Source organism: Pelophylax lessonae (genome assembly GCF_965119305.1).
Source record: "Pelophylax lessonae genome assembly, chromosome: 6".
Classification (NCBI taxonomy): Eukaryota; Metazoa; Chordata; class Amphibia; order Anura; family Ranidae; genus Pelophylax; species Pelophylax lessonae.
The window spans coordinates 188,917,247-188,936,854 of record NC_138773.1 but is presented as its reverse complement, the minus strand read 5'-3'; the positions used below and the strand labels follow the sequence as shown (position 1 = coordinate 188,936,854).

At 43.9% G+C, this 19,608-nt stretch overlaps 1 protein-coding gene across 1 annotated transcript in view; it reads left to right on the top strand.

The window, feature by feature from the left end:
* Positions 1-19,608, top strand: part of ORC2 (origin recognition complex subunit 2) — a 135,429-nt gene that overhangs the window by 22,919 nt on the left and 92,902 nt on the right. Inside the window, exons 3-6 of the mRNA XM_082261318.1 lie at positions 6,888-7,037; positions 7,125-7,211; positions 9,557-9,649; positions 9,747-9,778. Coding sequence (XP_082117444.1) covers positions 6,888-7,037; positions 7,125-7,211; positions 9,557-9,649; positions 9,747-9,778 — 362 coding nt within the window. The remainder of the gene's footprint in view (positions 1-6,887; positions 7,038-7,124; positions 7,212-9,556; positions 9,650-9,746; positions 9,779-19,608) is intronic.

Genomic DNA, 19,608 nt, shown 5'->3' with positions numbered 1-19,608 from the left:
ACCGGACCCGTCACCACACTGCGTGAGACCTCTCCATTAGGCAGTCAACATTCACCAGAACACTGTAAATTAAATGCCTTGAACTACTGTCCAGCGAGAATAAGGAAGGATCCTCTCTGTTTATAGGTCTTTCTCTCCTCACCTTGACACCCACATTAAAACAAACAGACTCATAGCATGATACAGTATAACATTTATTATCAAGAAAACAACCTCCCCTTGTTAAAATGCACTTACAAAAAACAAGCATAAGTGCTTATGTGCTCCAACTGCCAACATATCAAAATCTCTTATCACAATTACCTTTCTATATATCGTGCATTAGATATGAGGCTTAGACTATCAAACAACATACATTAAAATTCACATAAAGTGCAACAACAATTATGTGCAATTCTATTCCTTATGTGGCACAAACTCCCACACTTCCACTATTATGTACCTCATTATACTTATTGTTTACTTGATTAAAACTCAAAGTACATCATATCGCCCATCGTATCACATTGGGAGAGACCCCAGATATCAACAGATCCCAGAAGAGAAGGGGACAAAGAGGCTGTAGAGCAGGACGAAGGATCCAACAGAAAAAGGCGAGAAATGGATTAACAGGAATATATAATCTTGCTAAGGTTAAATTGACTAGTAAAGAAGTGAATATACTCAATGCAGGATTGAAATGTGCTGTAAAATGAAAACTAAGTTTAATGTGTACATAAATACATCAGGAAGATTAATCTGAAAAGGTACTTTTTAGGCAATAAAATTAGTACTGTTATTAGATCCAAGGCTCCAACGATATGAGTGGATAGTGTTCTTAGAAATAAGTCCCTTTTTAACCCCCCTCAAGCTTCGAACCAACATGTAGAGGTTTTTAAACCGCTTGTGCTGAGAGATTTAGAGGATATAACACCTAAGAAAAACACTAATCCGAAGTATATTCAGGAGGGGATAGAAGCACTTGAGAAAAGGAAGGATATAATCATCCGTCCAGTGGATAAGGGTGAGGGGGTGGTTATTTTAGAAAAAACGTTTTTACCACTCGCAACTTTTGGGAATGTTATCAGATATTGAAACTTATGCCCAATTTAGATAGGGATCCCACTGTTAGATATAGAAGGGACCTTAACAATTTGGTTGAGTATGGTTATATGAGAATGCTAACTATAAAAAGGAGAAAAGGAGGATTTTGTTTCCAAGTTTCAGTAGAATACCAACTATATATACATTGCCCAATGTACACAAGGATCCTGTTAATCCACCCGCAAGACCTATAGTGAACAGTATTGGTTCGGTATCAGCAAGGGTGGGCCAATATTTGGACAAGTCCTACAGACTAAGGCTGAAAAGACACGAAAGACCTTCTACAACTCTTTAAAGTAATCACATTACCTGACCATCCGGATGTGTTTATGGTAACAGCTGATGTATCGTCCTTGTATACAGGGATCCAACACGAAGATGCACTGTTAGCCCTTAATTGGGCCTTAAGTCAGAGAGGTGATTTTCCGCATGCTCAGAAGAGGTTTTTGGGGATGGAACTGGATTTTTGCCTATCCCATAACTACATCTGGTATGATGGCAAATATTACACCAAGAAGAGGGGCGTGGCAATGGGCGCAAAAAGGGAGGACAGATATACTTTTTTTAAACAGAGGAAGGAATTACTTTTTTACTGGAGGTATATAGTAGGGATGCACCGAATATTCGGCGGCCGAACATTATTCGGCCGAAAATAGAGAAAATAGCACTTTCGGCGTTCGGCCGAATAAGTCAAAAGGCCGAATAATTTTGAGCAGAACAATGTCAGCTTCCGCCCTGACCGCTCACCTTCCTCATTGCGGCTCGCGGCTCCCTTCTCACACGCCGCCGGTGTCCTGTCCAGCCGCGAGTAGGGGGTGTGACGTCACGCGCACGTCCCGCCCCCTGCTCCTGACTGCGACTCCTTGACACTAGGTCCACGCCCCGCCCCCCTGTTCGCGGCTTTTGGCTCTGGCTGCAGTTCAGGTATGTGATGTGGAGCTGAGCACATTTGGGGGAGAATACGGTAGCTGGCAGCTGCATAAGCATTAGTGTGCAGACTGCCATATGTTGTTGCCACTTGCCATGCTCATTACATTAGAGTGCCCTATAAAGTGCCCCTTAAAAAAAAAAAAAAAGAATAAAAATGTGCCCAAAAGAGTGCTCCCTTGACATAAAATGTGGCCATCAGCGTGCCCCTTATTTTATGCGAAGGGACATGCTTATGAGCATATTTTATGTTAAGGGGCACTCTGATGAGCATATTTTATGTTAGGGGGCACTCTGATGGGCATATTTTATTTTAAGGGGCACGCTAATGGGCATATTTTATGTTAAGAGCAACGCTGATTTAAATGTTTTGTTTTGCCCATCAGAGTGCCCCCTAACATAAAATGTGCCCATCAGCGTGCCCCCTAACATAAAATGTGCCCATCAGCGTGCCCCCTAAAAATTGGCAAAATAAATGGAAAAAATGCGAAACACCGCGTTCGGTATTCGGCCTTCGGCCAAGCATTTCATTATTATTCAGCTTCGGCCAAGAATTTCATTTCGGTGCATCCCTAGTATATAGATGACCTGTTCTTTATCTGGCTAAGCACAGAAACATTAGTGCAGTTCACGGATGAACTTAACATCAAACTAGACCACCATTGGGATAGGGAACAGGCCAACTATCTGGATGTGACTATAGTTAGACAGGATCATCGCCTAGTCACAAAGGCATACTTTAAACCGACGGATCGTAATCGCTATCTGCCTGTGTATAGTGGACATCATCCTCTGTGGCTAAGAAATATCCCGAAGGGGCAATTCATGCAGATCAGGAGGATTTGTTCCTCAGATCCTGACTTTACAATACAGACACAAATATTTAAAAAAAGGTTTATGGAAAAAAGATATAGAGGCCCTCAGTTGGATAAAGCGATACAGTAAGTTAGACTGGTTTCACTGGATATGTGTTTGGCTAACAAAGAAAGGACCAACGATGGAAAACATGAGTGGGGATTCATCAGTAGTTACCATGTACAATATAGAGCAGTGGAAACAATATTTAGGAAATATTGGAACATACTGAGTATGGATAGATTGCTGAGTAAAGTATTGCCTAATGAACCTGTGTTCATTTATCGCAGGGCACCCACGTTTGAAGACAGAGTGGTAAAAAGGGTTTTGGACCTCCCGGTGAGACCCAGTATGTTTTGGGATAGAGCTGGATTTTATGCTTGCAGAAAATGAAGAGCATGTCAACAAGTAGACACTTATTTGAGGGGACTAACATCCTTTAAATCAACGGCGAATGGGAGAGAGTTTGAGATTAAGGAATTTATCTCATGTAACTCCACTCATGTCATCTATGCCCTTGAGTGACCTTGTGGGCTGATGTATATTGGTAGGTCTAAGAGAACACTTGGCAAACGTGTATCAAATCACACCCATAACATCGGCATAGGCTATAAGGATCATAGCGTATCCCTACATTTTAGAAAGAAACAAAATAGGGACCCCACAGACCTTAAGTTTTGAGGCATAGAGAAGACCCATCCATTGTGGAGGGGAACTAATAGAGTGAGTGGTTTGTCTAGATGTGAGACCAAGTGGATATATTTACCTAGTACCCTTAAACCTGGATAATCGAATGTGGAACTAGACTTGAATTGTTTTATGTGATAAGTGATTATTTAAGTTTTTTTTGGGGGGGGTGGAGGGGTTTAGAAAGTCTATGTGTTTCCGTTTGTGGAATTTTAATTATAATTTTAAATTATGTATGATGTACTTTGATTTCTAATCAAGTAAACAATAAGTATAATGGGGTACATAATAGTGGAAGTGTGGGCATTTGTGCCACATAAGGAATAGATTTGCATTTAATTGTTGTTTCACTTAATGTGAATTTTAGGTTATGTTGTTTGATAGTCTAAGCCTCATATCTAATGCACGGTATACCGAAAAGTAATTGTGAGAAGTGATTTTGATATGTTAGCAGTTGGACCACATCAGCACTAAACGTTTGTATGAGGTATGATTTATTCCGAGCATCTTGTCACAAAAATACTGAGCCTAATGAGATTGTCGTTCAAGGGGTTAATACCCTGGGTGACGGTATGATAAATAGCAGGAGCAGTCCCGTGTGACCACGCCCTCAGACGAAGCCGTAATGACGAAACGCTTCAGGGCGTGATCCAGCAGCTACCTTTTGACTACCGGCCATATGTGTCCTATGCCGGGATCACCGCGAGCAGCAAGCAGAAACGAGCGGTGAGATTGATACGCACTAACAGAGTAGTTTATGCTGCTGGATTTGTGCTTGTTTTTTGTAAGTGCATTGTAACAAGGGGGAGGGGGAGGGGGGGGGGGTTGTTCTCTTGATAATAAATTTGATACTGTGTCACGCTATGAGTCCATTTGTTTTAATGTGAGCGTTAACATAAGGAGTAAAGACCTATAAACAATTGACCACCAAGGGAGAGGTCTCACGCGTTGTGGTGACGGGTCTGGTGGATTTCTCTGGATTTCACTCCTATTATTTTAGTGTTGAACTATCACGGACACTCATATAAGGACTCTTAAAGGCACAGGAGGTGGTTTCCTTCCAAAGAGTTCTGCTAATGCTGACAGTTTTCATGTGAAGAGTGTAGGCATTTTGTTATGATTGTTTGTTTTTTTTTCAGAATTGTCGCTCTTTTTTTGTTTATAGCGCAAAAAATAAAAATTGCAGAGGTGATCAAATGCCACCAAAAGAAAACTCTATTTGTGGGGAAAAAAGGACATCAATTTTATTTGGGTACAGCATCGCACAACCTCACAATTGTCCAGGAAAATAACGCAGTGCTGTATCACAAAAAATGGCCTGATCATTAAGGGGGTAAAATCTTCCAGTCCTGAAGTGGTTAATGTCACTTCTTTGGACATTTAAGAGTCAGTAGGGAGGCATTCTGCCACTTCTTCACCACCTGCTTTAACCCTTAAAAGCCTGACCCGCCTTACCACAACTGCATGGTTTCAGCATGGCTTGAGTCCCATTCACCTAAATAGGTAATGTTTGGTGGCTGGTACTGCTCACCAAATGCAATGTAGGGAAATGTCTTGCTGTTCTGCAATACAAAGTATTGCAGCTGTGACATGTATATACACCCTGTGGCTGCTTATGCAGCTTGGGGGGGGGGGGGGGGAGGACTAAATTACTTGTTGTTAATGCCACCCAACCACGAGTGGAAACTAGGCCTTTCTCACACTGAACTAGATCCCCTCTTTATTTTTTTGCATTTCTTCAGCCCAGTGGCAGTAAGGTCATTTTGAGCAATGCATGCCTTGAATTATGAGCAAAAACCTACCTACATTTTTTTTTCTTGGGTTTTGTGGAGATCTGGCCACCTGCAAGGACCAAACCTTCATTGTCCTCATTACTGTCCTGTGAACTGTAACTACTGCTCAGTAAACCAGAGGCCTTTTTAGCTATAGGCACCTCTGCCAGGATGGAATATTCCAAAGAAAAATGGCAAGGTTGGTGTGAAAAGTTACACATGCCAGTCATAGAGTTCATGCTGATAACTTGTGTATCTTGATATGCTGATAACTGGTATGTAGTAAACAACATATATATTACAGTATTGTAGCTTTTGCAGTTCTGTATTGCTTACAAAAAAAAAAGTCTACCAAATCTTATGTAAAACTCACATAATGATATTTTGCCATGGTCCAGTAGTTGCAAGCAGGTCCGTAATTTCAAAATATGCAGACAGGCAAATGATATTCTGTAATGGTACATAAGCTGGTATCATGTACTCAGCGTACCATGCCAAGCACAGTACCAAGTAGGGTCCACCATGAGGTCACTGTGAATGCTGACCAGCAGTATAGGTGATAATATCTGTAAGCCTACAATGTATATTGCATTTTCCAATGGGAAAGTCTTTCAGGTTAAACCTAGGCTTAAAATTTGTTATCCCTTTTATTATGTTCCAGATGTAACTAGATAGTAAAAATTTTCCAACTACAGAGACTTGCAGTTTGTGTTCTGTGTCCACATGCAGTGATTTCCCACCAGAGGATTGAGAGTCAGGACCAGAGCGGGAGCCTGATAAAGTAGTGATCATTTTACTGGTAATGAAAATGAACCCGCAGTGAAATAGGTGTGCCTTAATGTCCATAGTCTATGGGTTGTGGTCAGAGTACTTCACTTTGGAATATATCATATATACAGCCTCAAATGGACTGTGTGTGGCACGCTGCACTGAGTTCAGTTTATAGCTATATGAAAGATCCTTAATGAGCAACAATCAAAATTTCATGGAAAGCAACTGATAAATAGCTGTTAATGTAGATTACCGAGGTTTACAGCACTCTTAATTTTTGTTGCTGTCTTGGTAAAGTGTAAACTAATCCTGACATTGGTAAATGTTTTCAAAGTCCCTTTAAAATATAAGTTCACTTATCCTTTCCCCACTGCCAACATATTGTATCCTACCCTCTCCAGGTGTATATTTGCCACAGTCTGTCACAATATTTACACTGTTCAGGAAAAGTTTCTACACTGACATCAGGAAACGGGCCTGTAAAACCTATGCTGTGTCCATCACATGCAAGAATTTAACGTTGCAGGGGGTGGTGGACAAAAAGGATAAGTTCACTTTGCAAGTGCGCATATACATTCAAATGTAGAAAATACAGTATTTCTAAAATTTCATGATCTGATTGCACTGCATGGTCTGGTAGTTGCATTTATCCACTTCTTACTTTGAGAGTCCATTATTTATGCTGGGTTTGATTGCATTCTAAATTATTCTATTTCTTAAAGATTCTTTGCAGCTGTTTTTACTCTGTAAAAAAAAACAAAAAAATCAGTGTTACTACTATTGCAATTTTAGGTGCAAGGGTAAGGAGCAGCGCAATATCTCAGAAAATCGCAAATACTAAAAGCTTGACTAAGAATGTCAGTGAACTGTATGCGGAGAGTGAGGCTGTGGATATCTGGAAGGAAAAGGACTATGTGGATGTGTTAGGAGTAAATGCTGAAGGTAAGTTCATGAAACCCTAAACACATTTTGCTTATTTCTCTATTCCTTCTAGTTTGTTTTAATGCTTTGTTTTTATTCCTAATACAGATAATTTGGAAAATGGCTGTGGAACAGGAGGAGGGGAGGTCTACTCTTTCCATTCTGCTAAACGCTCAAACAAAATGGCCCAGCTTGGTAAACCATTTGCAGTATTTTTATTCTTATTAGCTAGAAATAGACATCTGTAGAAAGTTTTCAGCGGTGATCCCATGGTGTCATTTTGCTTGACTAACTTAAGAAGATTAAATAAACACATATGTTGATATTTTCATTGCAGGTTAAAGCCTGGCTTAGTATTTCTTGGTTCATCCAGCAGTAAGACCTTGCTGGCAAAATTCCTGACTTTGTCCTTATCCACTTGGAAATTCATGTTCTCACTCATCTCTGTGTCCAGGTCCACCTTTTTGCATTGTTCAGAATAATGATCTAGCAGGGAGAGTAAGACTAAAGGGCCATACACACTATAAGATTTTATGAAGACTTTTTTCTTCAGATTTACCTTTTCTATGTAGTTCAAGGGCCTGCCAGATTGCATACAAATTGAAAGTGTTTGACCTCATATTATATGGTTTTGGTAAATCTAAAGGAAAAAGTCTTCAGAAAATCTTATAGTGTGTATGGCCCATAACTCATAGTGGCCACACCAGGTGTGCAGATCCAGGAACTTCCGATGCCAAAAACAGAGAATTCCAGAAAAACAGAATAAATTGTTCAGTTGTTTAACTCTCCAGCATCCACCAAAACCTAAAATATCATAGGGAAACTGAAACTTTAAATCTAATCTGTCACCAACAAACATCTGTCACAACAAAAACTTCAAAATATGTGCTTACTAAAAATACATTCAAAAGAACTATTGCTTTTGTAGTTAAACATTGATATAATGGTTATAACTGCTACACAAACCACTTTCTAAAATACAATATTTCATCTATAAAAAAAAAAGCCTTTTCATAGCAATTAGAAGCCAGCTATGATTCCCTTAAAACTGTTGGAAAATTCAGAGTAATTTTTAAATACAGTAAACCCCCCTCCATTGCGGGGGTTACGTTCCGGACCCACCCGCGAAAAGTGAAAATCCGCGAAATAGAAAAACCCTATTAAAATACACTGTAGGCATGTTTTTTTTAACTGTCACTGTACTTTTAAAAGCATTTTAAGGTCTTTAAACAAACTTTTAAAACAATAGAAACTCATTTAAACACATAAAAGATACTGAGAGACAGAGCAATGGAAAACACAAAAATATTTCATTTTCAATGATTTACAGTATGTAGTAAAATAACATTACAGAAAAAAAACGCAATATACCGGGACCGCAAAAACTGAACCGCGATGGAGCGGGAGTTTACTATATTCACTTTTAATGATCCAATCAAATGAAAAGCACATTTCTGTTTACTTATTTCATCTGTATGTTTGGTCAATGGAATAATTATTCATACAATTTATTGTGTGAATTTTCCCAGCTCCTTTAGTAAATCAACCCAATCGTGTAGAGAATACCCCAGAAATCTGACTTCCTGCTCATTTATTAGGCTTGTTACTTTTCCTTGCACCGTCTTTGGGACTGATTGTGGGATTTAAAGTGACCCCGTCACCACTAGGTCACTTGAAAAAGAAGTACACCCAAAAAAAGTAGAGCAGCTTCCAATGGCCTGTTTCTTCAAACTTTGGCACTTTGCAGAAGAGTGGCATACCTACAGCAGCCAAGGAGAAGCTGCAAAGGCCACTGGAAAGATAGATGCTTTTATGTTACAGGGAGTTTTTATGCTGCCAGGGTCAATTTTGAGCAGGCAGACCCCACACCACTGCCTGTATCTTCTCCTGCAACAGCTGTCACTATTTAAAAACAGCACAGCCATGCGCAGCTCCACCCACATGGCCGCGTCATTCATTCAATCAAAGAGTTCTATGAATGAATGAACTGCAAGTACCGTCATCCACTGTGGTAGATGGCTTGTAGTTCTCAATGAACTACGAGGGTGCTGTTGAACATTCTCGTAGATCAATAATTGGTAAACATATCCTTTAATACATCATTAAATGTACTTTTTAAATGGAAGTATTGTAAGTACCTACATTTGATTTAGTGCTAGCCTCAAGCAGTCTACTATACAGCAAAGGTTAGAGAGGGGCAGGGAGAATCAGCTCAAGTTGGTGAGTTTCAGTGCAAATCTGAATACTGGATGGACAGAAATACAAATATTTGGCAGGTAAAACAGCTGATTATTTATATATATATATACTGTTTATTTAACTTTACCTGGAGTTCAGCTTGTGTTGAGACTAGTGGTTAGAGTTGACTATCTAGATCAGAAATCGGCAAAACATGAGATTTGCTACATTTGTTTGCAAGGTATTTAATTGTTCCTGAAGAGGATTTTTTTTTCCTTTTGTAAAAGTGGAATTTCAGTTCGAATGGTTAAATGAATTGTAACGGTTTCTTGTAACCTTTCTGTTTTTATTTTATTTTTAAGCATCTGAGATGGCCAGGACTCCTGGTAAAACAGTCACCTTTTCTACAACAGATAGTCCTGAAGAAGCTGTCAGCCCACCTCCAAACAACAAAAGTATGTTTTGTGATCTGAAATATTGTAAGAATACTAGGCTAACAGATTTGTAGCATTTTGGCTAGGCAATGAAAGCAACTTTTTTTTTTTTTTACAGAGCAATCCATATCAACTAAAACTCCTTCTAAGGTAAGTAAAAGTTTTTTGTTTGCTCATAATTGCTATCATTTATTGCACTTCATTTCTCTTTGCACTTTTAAATGACTGATTAGGTGTAAAATGCCCTAATTGTAGCCACTATTTGAGCATATTATGTAAAATTCGGGCTTATTTCTCCACCCAGGAACCATCTCTGCCCATAGAAATTACAGCATGTAGCAGTACATGGGTATGCATTGTTACATTCGTAAGCACGTTTTACAGGTGTTTACCCTGTATACAAAAAGTCTGCGTCCAGAGGCATATGTCCATAGACACACATGTTTATGCAAGTACTTGCATACAGCTGCATCCTCGTACAGATTTCTATGGCCAGCTCTGGCTTTGGGGCAGAAAATATGTCAGAATTTTATGTTCTGCAGTCCCAGGCGCACATCTGCATGGTATTTTTTAACCTCTCAAGATCACTGTTCCCCCATGACCATTCTTTCATCTTATTTCTCCCCAGAAGGTTAGTGTCATTATTAATCAAACAACATTCAAGGCCAGCGTCTACATTTGAGACTAAGATGCTGACCCAGAGCTGAGTTATCCCAAGATCTTTGGATTAACATTTGTTTTTGGTGCTTGAATTTATCTCGCATAGCTCATCCTTACTGTTGCTACCTCTTTTTTTTTTTTAAAGGTATTTTATTGGTATTTGCAAAAAAAAAAAAAACACAAACAGTAATTCCAAACCAATGACAACGAATAACAGGTACATCAAATAATAAACGATAGCAGGTACAAAAACCAGGAGTACATACCATCCAAACATCCAGCACAATAAAACAGCAAGGAATGGAATCAACAGAAAAATAACCAACCCAAACCCGCCCCACCCCCTCCCTCCCTACCCAACCATCCGACCATATGGAACCAGAATCTAACAGTAGTACCAGCATAATAGCACATCGCACAGGACTAGGCCAATGCCTGGCCAACCCCCGTAACACAGGCTCTCCATGGCGGACCGCCCAACTACACCTCCAAGGAGCCTGAGACCGAGTTCACCCATACTAACCAAAGTTTGTTAAATTTTTTGGGGCAACCCCTAGCTAGATAGGTAAGTTTATAAAGAGGTAGAGCGCCATTGACAATAGAGACCCAAGCCTCCACAGAGGGAGGGTCAGGACTCTTCCACCGTAGCGCAATCAATTTTTTGGCATAAAAGAACAAAATTCTAGTCAGTACCCTCTGAGACTGGCCAAGGCTCTCCTCTGACAAGTTGCCAAGGAGGCACCTATCCGGAGAACAAATATTCGGAAGAGCCAATTTCTCCTCCATTAGACGACAGATCCCTTTCCAAAAGACCTGAATCATAGGGCAGGTCCACACCATATGAAAGAAGTCCCCCTTAGGGGCCTGACATCGGGAACATGCAGCAGAAGGGAGCCTACCCATACAGTGTAGTCTATGCGGAGTGTAATAAATCCTGTGCAAATAATTAAGCTGAATCACCCTATCACCTGCCGCAATAATCCCTTCAAACTGGGATTCCAGTAGTTCATCCCACGCCTCCACCTCCAACTGTGGCAGGTCCCCGCCCCACCTTTCCCTAATTTTGGCCATCCTACCGTCTCTATCCAGACTGATCAGAGCATAATATCTGGAAATAAGCTTACAGTGATCGTCAGCCAAGAGCTCCTTCTCCAGGCGGGCCACGGCCAGGTGCACCCCTCTAAGACCAAATTGTGCCGCCACTGCATGCCTAAGTTGCTGGTACAGGAACCAGCAAGAAGAGGGAACCCCCAGCTCCAGCCTCAGGATCGGGAACGACTTGAACTCATGGCCTTCGAACAGTTGATGAGCATACTTCAGATCAAAGGACGCCCACCTGCGGGGATCAGATAGCTTGTACAATTCAGGGAGACCAGGGTTATACCACAGCGGAGCATTAGGCGAATTATTAAAGGAGGAACCCCCAATACGTTTGTTGCAGATCAGTGTAATTTTATATGAAAGCTTCAGAGGGACCCCTCCGGTATAACGAGTTGAGAAGGGCCTCATAGGAACCCATCACCGCTGCCGCGGTCGTAACCGCAGCATTGGGGAGGTCCGGGAAGAACCAAGCATGTACATGGGTCAGTTGGGCCGCCAGATAGTACGCCTGAAGGTCAGGGACCGCCAGCCCACCAGCAGTAGCAGGGAGCTGCAGAGTCCGGAGTGATATCCTCGCCGGCTTCCCCCCCCAAATAAACGTTAGTAAGAGAGACTCTATAACCCTAAAAAGAGACTTTGGTAGGTACATCGGAGCCTGCCAGAATAGATACAGAAAGCGGGGTAAGTATACCATTTTAAAAATATTGACCCTCCCCATCAAATTCAGGGGCAACTTGATCCAGGTGGACAGCGTCAACTTAAGTCTTTGAATCAGCGGAGTAATATTATGGTCCACGTAGGAGCTGACCGGCTGTTGAACCGTCACCCCCAGATATTTAAATGAGGAGACCACCGTAAGCGGATGCGGAGTGTGGATCGTAGGGACTATGGTAGGATCAAATGGAAAAATCACCGATTTGGTCCAGTTGACCCTGAACCCGGAGTATCGGCCAAAATCGTTTATCACCTGTAACGCAGCTGTCAGTGAGTCATTACAATCTGCCAGATAGAGCAGCATATCATCAGCATAAAGGGAAGTTTTTTCAACTAGATCCCCTATCCTACAACCCTTAATCCTCCCATCCCCCCTCAGTAGGGCCGCCAAAGGTTCGATGGCCATGGCAAACAGCAGGGGAGACAAAGGGCACCCCTGCCTAGTGCCACGGCTCACGGAAAACGAGTCAGAAACAATATTATTAACCCGAATCCGCGCCACTGGTGAGTTATATAATATCCTAACCCATCCTATAAATGTAGGGCCAAAGCCCATCCGAGCAAGGACCGCAAACAGGTAAGGCCATTCCACTGAATCAAACGCCTTATGAGTATCCAAGGACACCACCACCCTAGTGACCACGGCCTCCGAAGGCATCTGGAGATTCGTGAAGAGTCTGCGCAAATTTATCGCCGTAGAGCGCCCGGGAATGAAGCCGGTTTGATCCGGGTGGATAAGTTTAGAAATAACCGAGTTCACTCTAAGGGACAGCACCTTGGCTAGGATTTTAACATCCACATTAATCAAGGAAATAGGACGATATGACTCACAGTGTGTGGGATCCCTGCCCGGCTTTGGAATCAAGACAATAAGGGCCTCCCGGAGAGAGGGAGGGAGCTCACCCGCCTCGAAAGCCTCCCTATACATGTTCAACAGGCGCGGAGTAAGGAGTTCCGAATAAGCGCGGTACCACTCAACCGGAAATCCATCAAGGCCCGGAGTTTTATTGGCAGCAAAAGAGGCAACCGCGGCCCCAATCTCTTCAGCAGAAATCGGAGCATCCAGTGCCAACCTGTCCTCCGCTTCCAATTCAGGCAGTTGTACCTGCAGCAAGTATTCGTCCAGCTCCGCCGTGGTATAGGAAACCTGAGGGGTATACAAGGACTCGAAGAAGGCCACAAAAGCCGTCTTGATATCCTCCCTAGATGTGCACAAGTGAGACTCCGCATCATACACAGCAGATATGGCCGTAACAGGGTGTTCAGAGCGGGAAAGATAAGCCAAAATGTTACTATTTTTATCCCCATATTCAAATACACGTTGTTTTTGATAGAGAAGTTTTTTCTGAGTTTTTTCAAGGAGTACCAGGTCTAGTTGTCTCGCACTGTCTCGCCAGAGGGAGTAATTAGAGGAGGAAGGGTTCCGAACATACTCTAGTTCCTCAGCCGTCACTTCCGCCTGCAGAGACTCCACCCGCCAGGCCCTATCCTCTCTCAACTGATGGACAATCCCTGCAACCGTACCCCTCATAGAAGCCTTGAAGGCATCCCAGACAATGTCCCCAGCAGCCGTCTCCGGATTAACCCGCCAGAAGTGGGCAATCTCCTTAGCCGTAGCATTAAAAAAGACCTCCTCCGTTAGCCACAAGGGGCTGAGCCGCCATGTTTGGAGGCCACGTGTCACAGAAAGACCAAATCGTAGCAACACAGGAGAATGGTCCGAAATGGCCCTAGGCAGATATGAGACAGCCACGAGTCTGGGGAGCAAATCCGGAGACAGCAAACACAAATCAATCCTAGACAGAGTTTTATGGGTGGCAGAGTAACAGGAATATTCTTTCCCAAGTGGATTCTTCAACGCCAGCAGTCCACCAGGTTATACCTGGCTAGAGAAGCTGCTAACGATGAAGGAGGACCATCCTCTCCAGGACACCTGTCTAACCCAGAAGACAATACAGAGTTGAGGTCCACAGCCACTATCACTGGCCCCTCCGCCACCTGGAGGAGCTGGGACATCAAGGCGTCCCAGAAACCCATGGTAAACGGAGGGGGGACATAGACAGATACAAAGGTATACACCACCCCATTAATGAGTAACAGCAAAATTACATATCGACCATAAACATCAGTGACCACATGTTTAACCGAGCAACCCAAGGAGCGAGCAACCAAGATAGACACTCCCCTAGCATGAGTAGAAAATGTGGCATGAAAGGTATACGCCACAAAGGCCCGTTTTAAGAGCCATAGTCTTGGAGCCAGTCAAATGAGTCTCTTGCAAAAAAATTATATGCGGTTTGTATTTCTGAATATAATTGAATACCAAAGCCCTCTTAACACGGTCATTCAGTCCCCTGACGTTCCAGGACAGGAGTGTCAGCGTCTCCTCAGCCATCCGAGCAGATGAGACAACAACAACCCCCGCCAGGGAAGGCAGCACCCCCACGGGGACCATAGTAGGAGCTCTCCATAAAGGCCTCCGGGAAGTCAGCAAGATAGAGAAAAAAAAAAAGCATACTGGTAAAGCACAAAAGTACATAGGTCGGATAACAGTCCCCAAAAAAGAACAAACCCCTCCCTCCCCCCGCCCTGTTCATGACCCCAACTGTCACAAACCTACACCCCAAACCAAACCAAAGGTAGAACCGTAGGGAAAGTACACGAATACTCATAGATCAAGTGGACCTCCGGGGCCACAGCGAAGTCCACGGATATGTAGCATCCAGCTTGCAGGAGTACAGAAGCCTCAAACACAGGAGTCCACTGGTTCCAGCAGCCGAAAAAGAATAATAATACAAAATTCAGTGCTCATTAACGTCCAAAAAACAACAGGACTGTGGAAAAGGAACCTGGGCAACGAATCTCCCGAAGCAGCAAAGCCTCCCATCAAGGGAGGAAACACAGCACAGTAGGTATCGCATGACAATCAGCAAGGGATCAGGCTCTACCCAGCGAATCCATCCATTAGTCAGCATCAGCAGGATCCAGGAAAAAATGCACTTTGCCTCCGTGCACCACTCTTAGTTTCGCAGGATAAAGCATACTATAGGGGAGATGACGGTCCCGGAGCCTTTTCTTCACCCCCATAAAGGCCGCACGCTGTTTTTGCGTAGAAGCAGAGAAGTCAGGGAATATGGTTATAATATTGTTGTTGAATCTCAGATCAGGAAGGTCCCTGGCTCTGCGCAGGGCCGCGTCTCTATCCCTGAAGTGCAGGATACGTGCCAGCAACGGTCTGGGCCTAGCCCCGGGGACAGGGGCCCTGGAGGGGACCCGGTGTGCCCTTTCGATTGCAAAAAGCGGGGAGAAAGTGTCAGGACCCAGGGACCTACGCAGCCAGTCCATCAGGAAATCCACTGCCTGTCCCCCCTCAGCCCCCTCAGGAAAGCCCAAAAAGCGGAGGTTGTTACGGCGCAGGCGGTCCTCCATATCGCCCAGCTTTGCGGCCTGCGCCCTCTGCTCATGCTGTAGATCCCGGATGGCAGCGGGGAGGGGGAAGACATCATCCTCCACAGCGCTAATCCTCTGCTCCGCAGTCGTCACCCTCTGCCTGATTTTACTCACGTCTTCTTTAAGGAGCGAAAAGTCCACACGGAGGGTGTCTATCTGAGACGTCAGGGAGGCCTGGCACCCCTTAATAGCGTCCATGATCTGGCGCAACGTGGGCTCTTCCGACCGTCCAGATGACTTGCCACTCGCCCCCCCCCCCCGGAAGGCCAGGGGAAGGCGGCAGTGCCGGCCAATCACCCCCCTCATCCGACCACGGCAGGAGTGGGCTATTAGAGGCCTCCGGGCCTGGCGACCGCGGGTGGCCGCCATCTTGGGCCTGCTCCGGACGGTCCGAGCTGCAGCCTGCCGGGGACGGGGGCACATCCCTGCCGTATTTTACCATCTCTGCACAGGTCCTGGTGGTTCCAGGAGTAGAAGAGAGGCCGATCCAGGTAAGTATATCGGCGGATGGAGCAGGATTGCTGAAAGGATCAATCAGTGGCAGCGGAGCTCTCTAGAAACGCTCCTCACATCCCGGAAGTCGGACACGCCCCCGTTGCTACCTCTTAATCTGTGATCAGCCAATGTAAAACCAAAGTGTTACACATGTTAGCTCCCTTTCATTTTCGATAAAATAACTCCTGCTTTATTTTAGTAGTGTTTTTATCTGTTGTTCATTGACGGACACAGTCTCTGTTCTTCTTAACAGTAGGGTTATATTGCCCCCTACAGGAGTAGGACACTAGGCAGAAAAAAAGTTCTGGCTACGCCTATGGGCAGTCCCAGGAGGTATACTCCCTCTCTCTGCTATAGGATGTCAGTTTTTTTTCTGCATAGTCAGGAGTAAGGACCTAGTTTCTTGCTGGGATCTCTGTTTGTTTTTTTTTGTTTTTTTTTTTCTGGATTTTTTTCCTGTGAGATCTATGATCAACTAAGCCAGACTGGGCGACGGGCTGGATGTATAGATCCAGCGGTCACCCCAGCCTGCCAGCGAGCGTGCGCAGATTCTGCCACCGCAGACGTGTGTCTCCCTGCCGGGTCTACCACCTCATGCCCTGTCTCCTCTGATAGTGAGGATGACACGTCTCGCTCCGCCACTGCACAAGAAAAGGCGCTGGTGGATGCACTGGTTGTTTCAGTGAAAAAATAGAGGACGCAGCTGCGACTGATGCACAGGTTACGATTCGCACTCACAAGCCATCCAGAGCTGCAGATGTTTTTCCCTTTTCTGCGTATTTTGACAACAAAGCGTCTCCCTGGGGTCTCTAAGCGGATTGCTAGACGCTACCCTTTTGAGGAGTACCTTATTAAAAAGTGGACTGTGCCACCTACAGTGGACCCTTCGATCTCCAGACTGAATAAAGCTACCTTGATTCCAGTGGAGGATTTCCCATCCTTTAAGGATCCAGCAGATAGAAAGGCGGAGTCTGTGGCCCGCAATATGTACTCCCTGGCAGGGCCTGCACTAAGACCGGTGTCTACTATTGCCCTTGTGTCACAAACCTTGACTGACTGAGCTAAGTTACTACACCGTGACGTGGAGGGGGGAACAACTCCCCCCCAACTCACCCCCCCCCCGCCTAATGCGGAGCTGGCGGACCAGTTGGTACAGGGGCTGCAATTTCTTTGCGATGCCTCGCTGGATGCGGCTCCACTATTGGCCTGACTGTCGGTTTTCGGCAGTAGTCCTCCGGCGTATACTTTGGCTAAAATGCTCGTCTGCGGATCAGACCTCAAAGAAGGCCTTGTCTGATCTACCTTTTCAAGGTGATCACCTATTTGGGGCTACCCTTGATGACATCCAAGGCTTTTTACCACTGGCTAACAAGGGTAAAGACCCTCGTCGTAGACGGGGTTCCTCCTTCTCAGCACACAAAACGTTTTTTCGTCCCTTAGGGTCAATTGATAAGGGATCAAAGTCCTTCAAGGCCCCCTCGGGTGGCTCCAAGCGACCCTGATCTGGCTAACAGAAATCTGGTTTCTCCAGACCTGCAGATAAGACCCCTTCGACCTGAAGGTGCTCCCTCACCAGTATCTGGGGTGGGGGGACGTTTTTGCCGGTTCCCGGACCTGTGGTTATTCCGGATACAAGACAAGTCGGTTCACTGGGTCATACGGTCCGTTTACAAGATCGAGTTTCGATCCGTCCCTCCGGTAACGTTCTTCCCTTCCAATGCGCGACTGTCCACGGATCACTTACAGGCTCTCTTTGGGGCGGTACAGGACCTGTTACAACAAGGAGTAATAGTTCCGGTTCCGTCTTCGGAATGTTTTCAGGGCTTTTACTCAAACCTGTTTACAGTCCCCAGGAAGGAAGGCAAGGTGCGTCCAATTCTGGCCCCAAAGGCACTGAATTGCTTCATGCAAGTTCAAAAATTCAAGATGGAATCGATTCGCACGGTGGTGGCTTCCCTACATCAGGGGGATTTCCTGGCCTCCATAGACATCAAAGATTCCTACCTTTACATCCCAATATGTGCAGGACATCCAAGTGTTTCTGCGTTTTGCCGTGGGAGTAGATCACTATCCGTTTGTGGCGTTACCCTTTGGTCTCGCCTCTGCTCCTCGGGTGTTAACAAAGGTCTTGGCTCTGGTCCTGGCATTGTTACGCCAGCGGGGGATATCGGGCCTGGGTTTCCTGAACAATCTGCTTTACCATGCAGAGTCTCCCACGGCGCTGGTGACAAACTTAGAGATCACCATGAGAACTCTGGGAGAGTTCGTGTGGGTTCTGAACCTTCAGAAGTCGTCCCTGGTCCCTTTCATGAGACTAGACTATCTGGGCCTGACTTTGGATTCGTCCTCAGCCAGGGTGTTTCTTCCTCCAGACAAACTCCAAAAACTCCAGGCTGCGATTCAGCTACTGTTGTCCAGCAAATGGTCATCCCTTCGGACTTGTATGAGAGTTCTGGGGCTGATGGTGTCATCCTTTGAAGCGGTCCCTTTCGCTCAATCCACAGGAGTATCCTCCAGAAGGAAATTCTTCTCAAATGGAACAAAGATCCAAATTCTCTGGACTGTTGTGCGTTTTATACGTTCGAGAATATTATTATTCTGATTATTTTTAATTTTATTACTAAAAGGCGATGTCTGAACTATCAATAGAATTATGACGCAGTGCCTCCAGCCGATTACGGCAAATAATTTAATATCTAAGAAAAAACCCAATTAATTTTGTTCAGACACTCATAGTATACCACGCAATTTTCCCGAGTTCTTTTTTTTTTTATCGATTAATTTCTTTTTAAAAGCATATACCAATCTTAGTGAAACAGTCTACAGTAGGGAATATATATATATATATATATATATATAAGAATATTTATTCGCAAGACATATTTTCACCATAAATGATCATACTTGAGTGACACAAAGAGATAACCTTACATAAGATACAAACTTAAAACGATAAATGCAATGTGATATTTAGCTAAACGATGAAAGTGAAACTAAAGCAAGATTAAGTTTTTCCCAGATGTAGTAGAAACCATATTTTAATATTCTATATAATCAGACCACAATTGTCTGCGAATCACATGGCCGAAAGTCATTCCACTGCAGATGAAGTGAGAATAAGCCATGCAAAACGGAAGACGTAAAATCGCAAATAATGCGCTTAATCTGATATTAATAAAAATGTTATAAAAACAAAAATCATCTCTTTAGAGAAAAATCTACATATGGTTTATACGGCTGGGATTGTACTTTCGTTACTGTTAATTATGCAATGTAAAACATTTAAGGAAGTACATAAACAATATAGAATAATAATCAAATAACAGCAAGGCATAATTACCATATTTAAAATGGCCGCTAATTTAGAATGGTAGTTAACAGGTTCCTTAAGATGGCTGCATTTCCAAGATGGTGGCCAATTAGGGAGGAGTTTCGCTTGGCGTCCCTCAAAGGTTCAGATACATGGTGGACCAAGATGGCGTCTGTGTAGATGAGTCTATGCATGGTTGTTGTAGTGTGTATGTTGTAAGTGTGATGTGTCTTGTGTCTTGTGTCCTATT